The sequence below is a fragment of the Hippocampus guttulatus genome, chromosome 1, assembly GCF_054856545.1.
Source record: "Hippocampus guttulatus isolate MCC_2025c chromosome 1, RoL_Hgut_1.0, whole genome shotgun sequence".
Lineage (NCBI taxonomy): Eukaryota > Metazoa > Chordata > Actinopteri > Syngnathiformes > Syngnathidae > Hippocampus > Hippocampus guttulatus.
In genome coordinates, this window is record NC_141261.1 from 9,604,928 (window position 1) to 9,618,226 (window position 13,299).

The 13,299-nt window shown below is 41.9% G+C and overlaps 1 protein-coding gene across 2 annotated transcripts; it reads left to right on the forward strand.

The window, feature by feature from the left end:
* Positions 1-1,033: 1,033 nt before the first annotated feature.
* On the forward strand, positions 1,034-10,816 carry impdh2 (IMP (inosine 5'-monophosphate) dehydrogenase 2). 2 transcript variants are annotated; one of them, XM_086108257.1, is made up of 15 exons: positions 1,034-1,166; positions 1,242-1,367; positions 2,280-2,328; positions 3,168-3,269; positions 3,631-3,705; positions 4,125-4,331; positions 4,760-4,847; positions 5,129-5,328; positions 6,654-6,744; positions 6,863-6,958; positions 7,738-7,881; positions 8,556-8,700; positions 9,249-9,392; positions 10,227-10,310; positions 10,499-10,816. In XM_086108257.1, exons 2-15 carry the CDS (start codon positions 1,267-1,269, stop codon positions 10,518-10,520), a joined length of 1,548 nt encoding a protein of 515 aa, XP_085964383.1. In that variant the 5' UTR covers positions 1,034-1,166; positions 1,242-1,266; the 3' UTR covers positions 10,521-10,816. The 2 variants fall into 2 exon arrangements, with proteins under 2 accessions (XP_085964383.1, XP_085964375.1); XM_086108249.1 differs by having other exon boundaries at positions 1,037-1,367.
* The last annotated feature ends 2,483 nt before the right edge of the window (positions 10,817-13,299 follow it).

Genomic DNA, 13,299 nt, shown 5'->3' on the forward strand with positions numbered 1-13,299 from the left:
CCTTGTCTTGTGTATTCATTGCAATGCTACATGTCACATGCGCAGCTCAAACAACAAAATGAAAGTGTCAGACACTCGGCTCACCTTTAATATTCTTCACACTGGCACCGAATAATCCAAGAGGGCCAAAATTACCCCACAGTCGGATGTAGCATATGTAATACTGGGCCAAGAAGGAATTAACTGCTCAGTCAGACTTTGTTGTTGTGACCCAGTTTCAGCGCACAATAAAGTGCATATGAAGAAAAAGCAAGCATTGATATTCACATAACTCAATTGGGTATCCCGCTTTTGTGCACAAAGTAGTAAGGTGTGAATGCATTAAACATTTTAATCTTCACAAGAACATAGTGACCTGGCGAAATAGTCACTTAGTACTTGTTTGTCGGTCGATGCGTCGGTCACGTGATCAAGTGGGCGGGGGCGCTACATTGCACACATGCTTTTCTCCGGTTGTCTAAGGGGGCAAATTACAGCTGCGGGTGATCGGTTTGTGTGATTGATTGGCAACGAAAAACATTGATCACATACTTTCACTCAGAAATCTTCCGATCACGATCAGTGGACACCTGGCCGATCGATCGGAACACCACTAAAATAAACTCGTATACTTAAAAATGTTTTTTATTAACGAATTATTAATGATAAAGGAGATAATTATTTTATCGAAATAAATAATTTTCCATGAAACAAAATTTATGTTTTCAAAAGAATGTTAGTGTAACATTTGCTTGTCTGTCAGCAGTATGATATTTTGGCACAGAATTCATTTTTATTTTGTAATCATGCCGACTTGGTCATTCAGACTATTGGGCTGATGCCCCCCCCCCCCACCACACACACACACACACACACATTAGCACCCCGACAATCACCCCAAAATGCATTTGAATGGGCGTCAAATACACACGGATTTATACAATTCGCGGTCCAGCCCGGTCTCTGTCCCCTTGTGTTTATTGACAGAAATAACCTTGTTTTCCTTCACTGGACTCGTTCGACGTTGTGAGGTCGGACGTGACGTCATTACGAGCCGTCAGACAGGAAGCACATGGCGGATTCCCGACGTCAGAGAGGCTTTCGGCACGCTTCTTCGTTTCCATTCGGAACCGCTTTGACACTTGGACCGCGCACGCTGCGAAGTGTGGTTCAGAAGAAAATTCTAGGTCTTTTCTTGCATGGTCTATGTATAAACATTGACATAGCCTCGCCATTTTTGAAAGCAAATTACTTGTGCATAGAACCGTGAGGGTGTCGTTGGATCTCATGGCAGAATATGTTCTGAGCGGACAGACCGGCGATAATGTCCCAGAGGACGGACTGACGGGACAACAGCTGGTAAACGGAGGAGATGGACTCACATACAAGTAAGTTGGTAGGCCTTGTCGCGTTCCTGTGGGATAGACCCATGACTTGCCTCGAAATCTTCATTTTCATCCATCCTCACTGCGTAGAAACAGGTTGAGGAAGGCGCTTTACTGCCCCAATGCGTAAAACAAGGTCCATAAAGGTCGGCTTGGATGAGTTGGATGTAGAAGAACAACAAATTTGGGATGAACTCGGAACGAAACATGAGTCAGACAAAAGTTTTGTGAGACACGCTGAGTCAAAATGCCCAACAGCAGTTGCATATTGTAATCCCCAGATAAGAGGGGCGGTGTGCAGTACAGTATTAAAAAAATAGAGTATTGAATGGTGACTCAATGTTTGCATTGACACTTTTAACATCTTCAAGTTAATGAGATGATGCACAATTACATTGATATTAATGGTGTAACCGCTTCACTGGTCCGGGTGCAATCTTCTTTTTTTGTAACTCTTGATAAACCAAGAAGTATTGAATACCTTAGAGTCAACCAACCAGGTTCAACATTTTGTTTTATAACTTTGAAGTTGATCAGTATGAATTAAAAGGAAGTCACATGCTGTTGTGGGCATCATTTCTTTTTTCAGTTGCGTTGTGGGTCCGCATGCGCTGAAAGAAGACACAAGGATTACTGTCATTTCAAACCTTCCCAGAAGTTCAGTCACAATTTTGTGGCCTTTTCCCTCCAAATAACGTTAAGTGCTGTACAAAATAGAAGAATGGATACAACTTAAATGAAGTAACACGACTCACCCATTTAAGAGCAGTACTGGACACAAAGGTGTTTGCATACTTTTGTGTGGTTTGTTTGATGTTTGAAAGCTCATGGAAAGCACTCTGAAATCTCGTACTTCGTAGGCTCCACTACAGACGACTCTTGTGAGCTAAACCCATCTTGTGTTCTCGCTTTCAGCGACTTCCTCATTCTGCCGGGCTACATTGACTTCACTGCCGATCAAGTGGTGAGTCGGGATGGTCATTGCATGTTTACCAACATCAACACAGCGAATCTGATTAACGCAAATGAGGCGGTATTAAAACGGCAGTAAGATGAGTATGAGATGATGTTTAGGACAGCGAATGGAGGATTACAAATGCCCCCTCATCGTGAATGATTCAAACCACAGGAGATTCTTACAATGCCCCACTCTGAGGCAGCACATGAACAGAACAGCAAGCAGGTTGCTGGCGTTCTGCAGCCTATCCAAGCTGATTTCGGGCAGTAGGCGGGGGGGGACACCCGAACTGGTTGCCAGCCAATTGCAGGGCACCCATAGACGAACAACCATTTGTGCTCACAATCACAATTATATAGTGTTCCATTTAAACCTGCCATGAATGTTTTTGGAACGTGGGAGGAAACCGGAGTACCCGGAGAAAACCCACACAGGCACGGGGAGAACATGCAAACTCTACACAGGAAGGCCGCTGCCGGAATCGAACCCTATGGACCCCTGCACTGTGAGGCGCACGTGCTAACCAGTCGGTGGACGTGCTAACCAGTCGTCCAACGTGCCGCACCAAATAAAGTATTGTTTTATCCTCCAGATAGGACATAATAGAAAAAAAAAATACGTTGCTGAGTAACTAATAGTATGTACACCAGTCCATCCATTTTCTCTACTGCTCATTCATTTGGGTCTGGGCAAGAAGTGGGGTACAGCTTCGAGGTGTCAAGATTCATCGACAACTACAGTATGTGAAGAATCAAGTTATTGTTTGGATGCTTTGTTTAATTGTTCAAATCCCTTTTTTTGATTGAGTGACTAATTGCAGATGTCAATTCTCCCTCCGTCAACAGGACCTGACCTCGGCGCTCACCAAACAAATCACAATGAAAACTCCCTTTGTATCATCCCCCATGGACACGGTCACGGAGGCCAGCATGGCCATCGCGATGGCAGTAAGCATGACGCCAAACGCTCCCACGCTCATCCAAGTACACTGGCCGACGCCGTCAAGCCGACCTGCAGCATCTCATGAGATTAGAGACGAGACCTACATAAAATGGTCTACACGTAGAACCATTATCATGATCTGATTTGATGAACACTGTCAGAGAAACTTTAATTCAACAATATGCTTGTGCCTCTCCAAATAATTTTGATGCACATTCAGGCCATGGGTGAGGTCCATACTCTTTGACTGGTTCTGCCAATGCAGAATGTTTCACACAGATTTTGTGTTACATCATGTGCGAGCGTACCCAATGTTGTGGGCAGTGAGGGTGTGCTGTCTGACAATTTGTCTGCTCTTCTCTCAAGTTAACGGGTGGGATCGGCTTCATCCACCACAACTGCACTCCAGAGTTCCAAGCGAACGAAGTCCGGAAAGTCAAGGTACGGAATAGTGACTGATTTCCAAATACGGTGGTACCTTGAAATCACAAGTGTCCTCACTTTTTGAAACTCGAGCTATCGATTGGCCATTTTTTTTGATTTGCCAGCAATAATTTGAAATATGGTTGCTGGATGGTGATAGCCAACTCAACTCGCGTTACAGCAAGCAGCAGTTTGGCAGATAGTGAACAATGTTTTCCAAAAATATGCTTCGAGCTTTTAATTGCCACTGCCATTTGAAGTTTACTGTCAAACTAAACATAAAACAAAGAGGATTACACATTGTGTACTCGCACAACCGCCCATCTCTTTTTTTCCAACAATTTTACCAATCAGTGTTCTGTGTCCCATTTGTCCACTGTCTAGTAGAAATATCGTTTTTTGTCTCTTTCCCGTTCATGTTTTTCCCCCCGCTGCAGAGGTACGAGCAGGGCTTCATCACAGACCCGGTGGTGATGAGCCCTCACCACCTAGTGCAGGACGTCTTTCAAGCCAAGGCCCGCCACGGCTTCTGTGGTATCCCCATCACGGAAGACGGCAAAATGGGGAGTAAACTGGTTGGCATCATTTCCTCGCGAGACATCGATTTTCTCAAGCCGCAGGAGCACAACCTGCCTCTCAGCCAGGTATCTGATATCTCACTAATACTCAAGATGGGATTAGATGATGGGGTTTGTTTATACCTGAGCAACATTTTTGGCACCTTTCCATTCAAGAAAGAAAAAAAAATTAAAAACTGAAACAGAGTCTAGAAATCACCAAAAATGCAAAGTGAATGTCCTCTTGATTGGTCCACCTCCTGTTAAACATGAAACAAGTTGTGATTTGGGGTTGCTTTGCTACATCCAGCACTTGGCCTTGTGAAACCGTGACAGGCACAATGAAATCTCAAGACCAATCAGGACACTCTGGAGTTGAAAAGTTAATAATAGTAGAATTACTCAAGTTGGAGAGAGGTGTGATGGAGGCCTGGAAAGAACTATAACGATCTATGGATTTGACCGGAAATATTATTTTTATTTGTATAGGTCATTGTGTGTGACCTTTTTGACAGGTAATGACAAAGCGAGAAGATCTCGTGATTGCTCCTGCTGGCGTGACACTGAAAGAAGCCAATGAAATCCTACAACGGAGTAAGAAAGGTGAAGTTAATTTTGAGGTTCCTGGGGTTCACCCTTTTTGGCACACAGACAAAATCCAATCTGACGAAACAACTGAAACAGCTGCAGCGCGCATCCCAGGCCAGTTGTTGGCGATATCCCTTCATAAATATTAAGCACCTGCACACCAACTGATTGTCGCCTCAGGTCCTGTCCGTGAATAAAATTTGCACATGTAAATCTGTTTCAAATTTTGACCCCCTTTTGTATGTTTTGTTTTCCATCAGAAACCAACAGCAACTTAATCCATGTTCCTTTTCCAGGCAAACTTCCTATCGTGAATGAACACGGCTGCCTGGTGTCCATCATTGCCCGAACCGACCTGAAGAAGAACAGAGACTTCCCTTTGGCCTCCAAAGACTCCCGCAAGCAGCTCCTGTGTGGCGCCGCCATTGGCACGCACAATGACGACAAATACCGCCTGGACCTGTTGGTGCAGAGTGGAGTGGATGTGATTGTACTGGTGAGGATGAGGACATGTAAAGTGCTTGTTCAGGGACAGGTTACCCTTTTCCACCACAGGGCACTTGATCAGCTGGACATGATTTTATTCTATTGGCGCTTTGCTATTGGCAAAAACCGGTCCGATTTCTAATCCTTGACAAAATTCCACCGTTAAGGGGCAGTCTGGAGCACAATACAGTACATTACCGTATTTTCTGCACTATAGCTTCGGACTATCAGTGAATGGTCTATTTCAAAACTGGTTTCATACATAGGGCGCACTGCATTATGAGGCGCATAGAATAGAAGCTACAATAGTGGCTGCTGTTGCGCTATGCATCCACTAGATGGAGCTACATTAAAGCAAATACAATACACTACAGCTTTATTTATATAGCGCAAAACCACACAGAACTGGTCACAAACACAGACATAAAACATATAAATACAAATGTCATTCCAAAACAATAAATGAAAGGCAAAAGTTCAACAAAAAGGCACACAAACCTCCTGGGCTCACATTCGCTCGGGGCTAAATATCCTTTGATGTCTTGCTTGTCTCCTCCTTCCTTCGTTTCGTCAGTAGTTAACTATGCTTTCGGTGTTATCTTTGTTTCATAATGGCTGTGCAGTGCTCACAAAGTAGTTGTCAGTTGGTGAATGCACATATCAATTAGTGTCGGGCAGAACTCTTTTAGGTTACAAGTTGTTCCTGCTAATAATCACCACTAGATGGCATAGGAACACTAACAAGGAAACAACACGATGGGGACAATAAAGAGACTGTTTAACACCACACATAAACCGCATCAGATTATAGGGCGACTGCGGAAAATATGTTACATTACATTGTTATTTATATTGCGCTTTCAGAGCAGCTGCAGGTGCAACAAAGCACTACTTTGTTACCCTGTTGCCGTTTTAGCTTCAGATGTAGCATTATTGTACCTCACTGTCTTCACATTGCTGCAGTTGTGTGTTATCTCACTGCCCTTAGCCTCGATTGATTAAAATGTGGCCCTATACACTGACCAACAGCCCCGTTTTGATAAGTAAATATACAGTAGGAGACCGTCATTCTCCACTATCGATGTTTGATGTTGTGTCTAGTAGCAACTAATACGTTGAATGTGGCGTCGTTTTTGCAGTCTTTTCCCACTGTGAAAGCTGCCCCGAAACGAGGTGTAGAGTTCAGCACATACCGTGCAGTGGGAAAGCTGCCTAAGAACCACATGGGAGAACTTGCCTCTGATTCCGAATCATTTGTTTTGTCTCATTTAGATGAAAATAATCATAATGTGTGATGTTCCAAATAATGAATGTTGTTACATTCTCCACTTGCAGGATTCTTCTCAGGGTAACTCAATATTCCAGGTCAACATGATCAAATATATCAAAGGGAAGTACCCAAGCCTGCAGGTCATTGGTGGCAATGGTAAATAAACACACATTTTTCAGGATTTGTTCTAACATGATTTTAAATATTCTGAATAAGATTTTCTGTAAATAACGCTTACTTTCGGCAACATTTTTTATTTGGTCTTGTCATTCAGTTGTGACCACCGCTCAAGCGAAAAACTTGATCGACGCAGGAGTGGACGGGCTGAGGGTGGGAATGGGCAGCGGGTCCATTTGCATTACACAGGAAGGTGAGTGACTGGCCCGCAAAGTCAACAGACCACCACTTGCACCCCCCCCCCCCCCAAGAAAAAAAAAACGTGTTGGGAAGGTGTGGCAAACTCAAGGCCTGGGGGCCAGATCCTGCCCGCCACATCATTTTATATGGCCCGTGAAAGCAAATAACGTGTCAACTTCCATGATCCTTGCTAAAATCTGTACCGAAATGTCAAATTCTCATCTGTAATAAATAACGTTAAGATTGGGCAAACAATTTTGTTACCATGTTAACACTCATTCAAAAAATAATTGAACTAACTATTAGAGTTGATTTGACTGATTTCAAAACTGGTAATCCATCGATTTGTTGTGCCCAAGTTATAATATATAAACATTTATTTAGTTTCACTGTTGTAACCCTCCGAGGGACAACGTAACACCAAAGTGGCCCATGCCAAAGATGTTTGACACCCCTGCTTTGGAAAAATACAAAACTGCACTTTTTTAATCTTTGTCTGCTCCATTTTGTTTTCGTTCCCTTAAAGACATGTTCTCCTTCTCTCAGTTCATTCGCATGCGCCGCTTTAGTTCAAATTTTCCTTTTTGTTTACAAATAATACATTTTGATAGCAATTACTGTATTTCAATATCACTTTGAATCTTCATCAAAGTCTCTGCAGATGTCAAATGAATACCAAAAATTTATCGTGTTTATTTTCCATGTCAAAGGCTGTAACCGCAGTCATGTTCAGGCGAGACTTTCTTCACATCTCGCTGGCTAAACGCTGCATCCCTTTTGTCTTCCGAACAGTGCTGGCCTGCGGCAGACCGCAAGCCACTGCGGTCTATAAGGTGTCGGAGTACGCCAGACACTTTGGTGTGCCCGTCATTGCCGATGGCGGCATTCAGAATGTCGGCCACATCGCCAAAGCCCTGGCACTCGGTGCATCCACAGGTAGAGGTCTTCCCATATGAAGTAGTTGAAATTGAATGAATACGGGTGGCATATCCGCCTCATGCTTTTGAAGTTTGTAATTCGAATCTGGGCTACGGATTTCCCGTCTGCAGTTTACTCAGGTAACGACCAATCATGGCTCACTTGTTTCTGAAGTTGAAAAAAAATCAAATCAATCTCACCTTTCGCCACTCACTGCTAATGTTAGTCTCTTGGCCATTTTTTTTTCTACAAATACAGTGAATAAGGTTGGATTAAGTGAGTTTATTGTTTGTGGCATACTATACACAAGCACTACTTGCAAAAATTCTGGGATATTTAGCTTTTGGGTGAAATTTCAGGATGGACCTAAAATGCACTCGAAGGAGAACGTAACCGTAACTTTTTTAAAACTTTTAAATGTGCAACTATTCAATGTTTCAATACTTTTTGCACAACTCCTTGTTCTCTAATAAGGAGCTAAATGGCAAAATTAACAGATTCATTTGCCGAACATCTCTTCACTTTTTTTTTCCAGAAGCCTATTTTTTTATTTTATTTTTTTTATAAACAATTTCATGTTTGTGTAGCTCAACCTAAACTAAATGAAAATGATAGGACAATGGATGCACATGAGTTCACAAACCACTTTTCTCGCAATTCAGTCATCTAACTGCCCTTGCTTCTTTGTGCAGTGATGATGGGCTCTCTGCTTGCCGCCACCAACGAAACTCCTGGTGAATATTTCTTCTCTGATGGCATCAGGCTAAAGAAGTACCGTGGCATGGGCTCCCTGGATGCCATGGACAAAAACCTGGGCTCTCAGACGAGATACTTCAGGTGACAAAATGTACTCATCAACCTTGTTGGGAGTCTTGAGCGGAGAAAAAAAAAGAGCACATCAAGTTGACCACTGGGTGGCAGTAATGAGCCTGTGCACTCACTGCAACCCATGAGTGAGATCAGAAATACGGAGGTGTCATACCAGAAACTGAAGATATTTTGGCTGAAATTATCATACTAATCGAACTGCTCAAGATCATAAATAAACTTTATTTGAACAAATACATTTTCATAGATCTCAGGCCTTTCAGTGTGAACCTTTTTCAGCGTACAGCTAAATATAGGTTGCACAGAAAAAACACAAATGGTGAATTTGTAAAGAGCGAAACGTGACCTGGTGGAGATTCATTTGATATTTTCGCTGTTGGTTGAAATCCTTCCAGCTCCATTAGCACTACTTTTGAGGAGGATGTAACCGATTTTCTGAATTGTCTTCAAAAAAAGCATCGAGCAAATATAGATGGCTGCCTGTCCTTATTCTGGGACTCTTCATTTAGATTGTTAGGGCAACTAACTCTTGTACATGTTTGTGTTTGTGTCCACAGTGAAAGTGACAAGATCAAAGTTGCTCAGGGTGTTTCAGGAGCTGTGCAGGACAAAGGCTCCATCCACAAGTTTGTTCCCTACCTGCTGGCTGGCGTTCAACATTCCTGCCAGGATATCGGCACCAAGAGTCTCACTCAGCTCAGGTACACACCGACGGCACCACTGGCAGGGGCTGCATTTTGCACGTGCTGTGACATCATTGTGCACATGGATAATCGTCACAAGCTCAACTTTGTGGTGTTACGAACACATACTTCCGCTTATTACTGCACTCCTTTTCTACACAGCTATTTTTCCCTTGTACAGAAGGCTTGCGCTGTTTCCAACATATGATGCTCTGTCACAGAATTGATAATATATATATATTTTTTAGACTGCTGTTGATGCGTAAAGCATTTAACGTATTATGGCCCAAAACATTTCTGGTCTACTGTTACGATGCAGGGTGGCCCGGTGGTCCACGGTTAGCGCGTTGACCTCACAGTGCAGAGGTACTGGGTTCGATTCCAGCTGCGGCCTCCCTGCGTGGGTTTTCTCCGGATAATCCGGTTTCCTCCCACATTCCAAAAACATGCATGGCAGGCTGATTGAACACTCAAAATCGCCCCTAGGTGTGAGTGTGAGCGCGGGTGGTTGTTCGTCTCTGTGTGCCCTGCGTTTAGCTGGCAACCGGTTCAGGGCCCCTGCCCGAAGATGGCTGAGATAGGCTCCAGCACCCCCCGCGACCCTTGTGAGGATAAAGCGGATCGGGAAATGGATGGATGGATGTTAGGATGTAAAGCATACAGACCAGTCCAGTTATCTGGACCAGATCTGCCAACCTGCGAATGCGCTTCTAAATCAACCGAGATTTATTATTATAATTTTTTTCCATGACCACTGGAGTGGGGACATCAAATGAACCCCGTGCAAAGCATCACCTTGTGTCTTTGAGGTGCAGCTGAGCACTGACAAAATGTCTTTTTGTCTTGTGTCAGAGCCATGATGTACAGCGGAAACCTGAGATTTGAAAAGAGAACGGCATCGGCTCAAATGGAGGGTGGTGTCCACAGTCTGCACAGGTACGCACTTGCACCAGACCACACCTCAAGCAATTGCGCAAGCAGGTCCCGCCATTTAGGCACCGTACAGGTTCTTTGTTTCAACGGTTGCTCAGGCTTTCTCTTTAAATAAACACGGGAGCCATTTTTCTTGACAGGAAATGCCGTGTGGTCAGTCCTGTGATTTTTATCTTTTCTTTTCGTCACAGTTATGAGAAGCGTCTGTTTTGAAGACGATCCTTTCAGCTGGAGACGATGATGCCAAAACTCCAGGTTTTCTTGTCCTATGATCCTATTAACGTTCACACACACACACGAACGACTAACCTTAGCGCATTTCTATTCATCAAGTCTTCCAGACATTTAGCATTTTCTATGCATCCTCGAATAATGCGCGAAGGACAGCTAAGCCTTATCAGTCAATGCACATGTGACTGTTCTCCAAAGCCTTCCATGTCGTTGTTAAGTGCCCACTATACAACTGTGTTCATTTTCAAAGAATAAAAGTTCTTCTATTTTTTACATGATTCTTACTTACTTTTGTTCAGTCACGGAAAAAAAAAATGAATAAAGCTCAAATGAAATTGCAATTAAAAGCCTGGAATGGCCACAGAAACAAGTCTTTCAGTTTGTTGATTGAGTCTCTTTTTGATTCAAAGGGGGCAAAAGGCTGAAAGATGTGGTATGAATTTTAAATGTGTTTGTGCTTTAATTTTTTTGGTCGTATTTTGACAAATATAAATAATAAATTAATTGATTACATGCATGCTAATTTTATTTTTGTGTGTGCTAAAAAAAAAAATCAAATACCACTCCACCCCCCCCCCCCCATAAAAAAATCAAATAAATTTGAACTTTTTCCCTGAGGTAATATTTTCTCAACATTTTAAAATTAATTTTACACATGTGTGGCGTTTGCAGCAAAAATAATTCACACAAAAAAAAAGGCCGGGCTGGTGTGAATACTTTTGGTCTTAGTTTGACATACCGGTGAGAATATGCAAAATGAATTTGGATGATGCTTGTTGCTGGGTTATGACGTTTGAGAAATTAACAATCAACGAACAGATTGGGTGGTACTATTTGTCTTGAGGTCAAAATATTATCTCCAGGCAGTTTGTTGTGCAATCTTAAAATGAAAGTGACATAATCGATCAAATAAAAGAGTAACATTGTACCTTTTAATTCAAAAAATATTATATATTTTTGTACAGTATACAAAATATTCAGATGAAGACGCATTCCAGCTGATCATCGTGGCACTTTCAGCATAGCAAAAAAAAAAAAAAAAATTCCCTCACTGTTTTCTGGAATTTCTCTATTTCTTATTCTAAGTCCGACCAGTTAGTTTTTCTTTTTCTTTTGAGAGAAGAAATTTGTTTTGCAAAAACCGCGACCATGAACATGAGCACTTGTTACCCACAAAATCTCCTCATCATAGGTGAGTTTCGAAATTCGCACTGATAGCGCTGCTTCCATCAGAAAATCAGAACCTTGTTCAAATGTGCCGTTCAGTTCTTCAGACTATTGGAGGGGGGGGGGGGCAGAATACCGGATCCCTGTGCGTGCTTTGAATTCTAAAAACAATACAAAAAATAACTTTCAATTGGTCATCGCTGTGTTTTATTCACGGTTGGGCGTGCAAAGCTCGCTCACCTTCACCTCATCTCCAGGGAGGATCAAGTAACTCTGTCACATCCACCGGACTTTCCAGGCCTGACATGAGACATACCTGTGGGAAATGGAGTGGTCACACTCTGTTGGTCTCACCTGCCTCACATCCTCATCCGTTATGTCCGCTCATCAGTGATACACATTCGCAATTAAACGGCATGAAGGCGGGTGGATTGTATTACATCTATGTGGTACTACAGCCTTCAGTGCTTAAACCGTATCTGTATCTTGCTGGAAGTTCCAACCTCCATTTGATATTCTACAACCCAACCGCACAATCAACTGTACCAAAATATATTTCAAACATTTGCACTTCACATCCGTTCATCCGCATTTGACACTCAGTGGCTGTAGGTCTTGACGACTGGAACTCGTTTGATTTATTTTTCCGATAAAAGTCGCTGCTTAACCCTTTCATGCACAAATAATGACAACCTACATCAGGATTTTTTTTTTCTCAAGTGTTTTTATTCGTCTTCAGGCATGGAAATAAAATAATGGCAATGGATGGCAACATACATAAGGGTTCATTGTAGTGGTTGATGCACAACTGTGACATGAAAATTAATTATTAAAAGAGAAAACAACGTGAATAGCCGTCCACTCTAATAACCGCTGTCCTGGAAAGGGATAAAGAATGTATAACAGTAAATAGATTTTGGCCTTGACTGCGAAAAATCACACTAACGGCTATTTAGTAAATAATTCATGCATTTGTGTTGCCTATTAAAATATTGATATTTGTAATTGCAATTGCTCTCGTTGGAGCTCATTCGATTGTGCTGATGTTGCCGCCAACTATTGTAACAATCGCAACCTAAAATTAGCGATCATATTAAATGGATGTCATTATTAACCTGTGCAGCTTTCATTATTATTTAACACACATTTGTTTTGTAGTCAAAAACAATCTGTTCCAAATGAGATGTAAGGAAAATCATGGTGTCTTCTGTACAAAATGTAAATGCAAAAAAAAAAGGAAAACTTTTTTTGAATTAGCTCACAAAAGTAATTTAAGTAACTGTACAAAATAAGAGTATGTGTCCTTGAATAAAAAAAGTCAGTACAAAATTAAACAAAGACATTGTACAAATGTCATCAAAATACATCTGTAAAAATATCAACAGTCAGTATAAACCTTAATACATTAACCGGATGCAACATTTAAGGAATTTGCAAAACAAAATTAAAAACTCTATTCATCTATAATTGAAATTTAAATAATTTTTTTAATGTATGGACAAAGTGTTTTTTTCCCCCTCATTTCCCTTCTGCGTGTCCTGAAAATGCTCTATATGCTATTTCAAATAAAAAATGAAAAAAAGAACGCTATCCC

Excerpts from the sequence above, each read along its gene's own strand:
- impdh2 (XM_086108257.1), top strand. The coding sequence starts at position 1,267 with ATGGCAGAATATGTTCTGAGCGGACAGACCGGCGATAATGTCCCAGAG. Across the intron at positions 6,745-6,862 it reads GCAGGTCATTGGTGGCAATG|TTGTGACCACCGCTCAAGCG; the intron begins GTAAATAAACAC and ends CTTGTCATTCAG. Across the intron at positions 6,959-7,737 it reads CATTTGCATTACACAGGAAG|TGCTGGCCTGCGGCAGACCG; the intron begins GTGAGTGACTGG and ends TCTTCCGAACAG.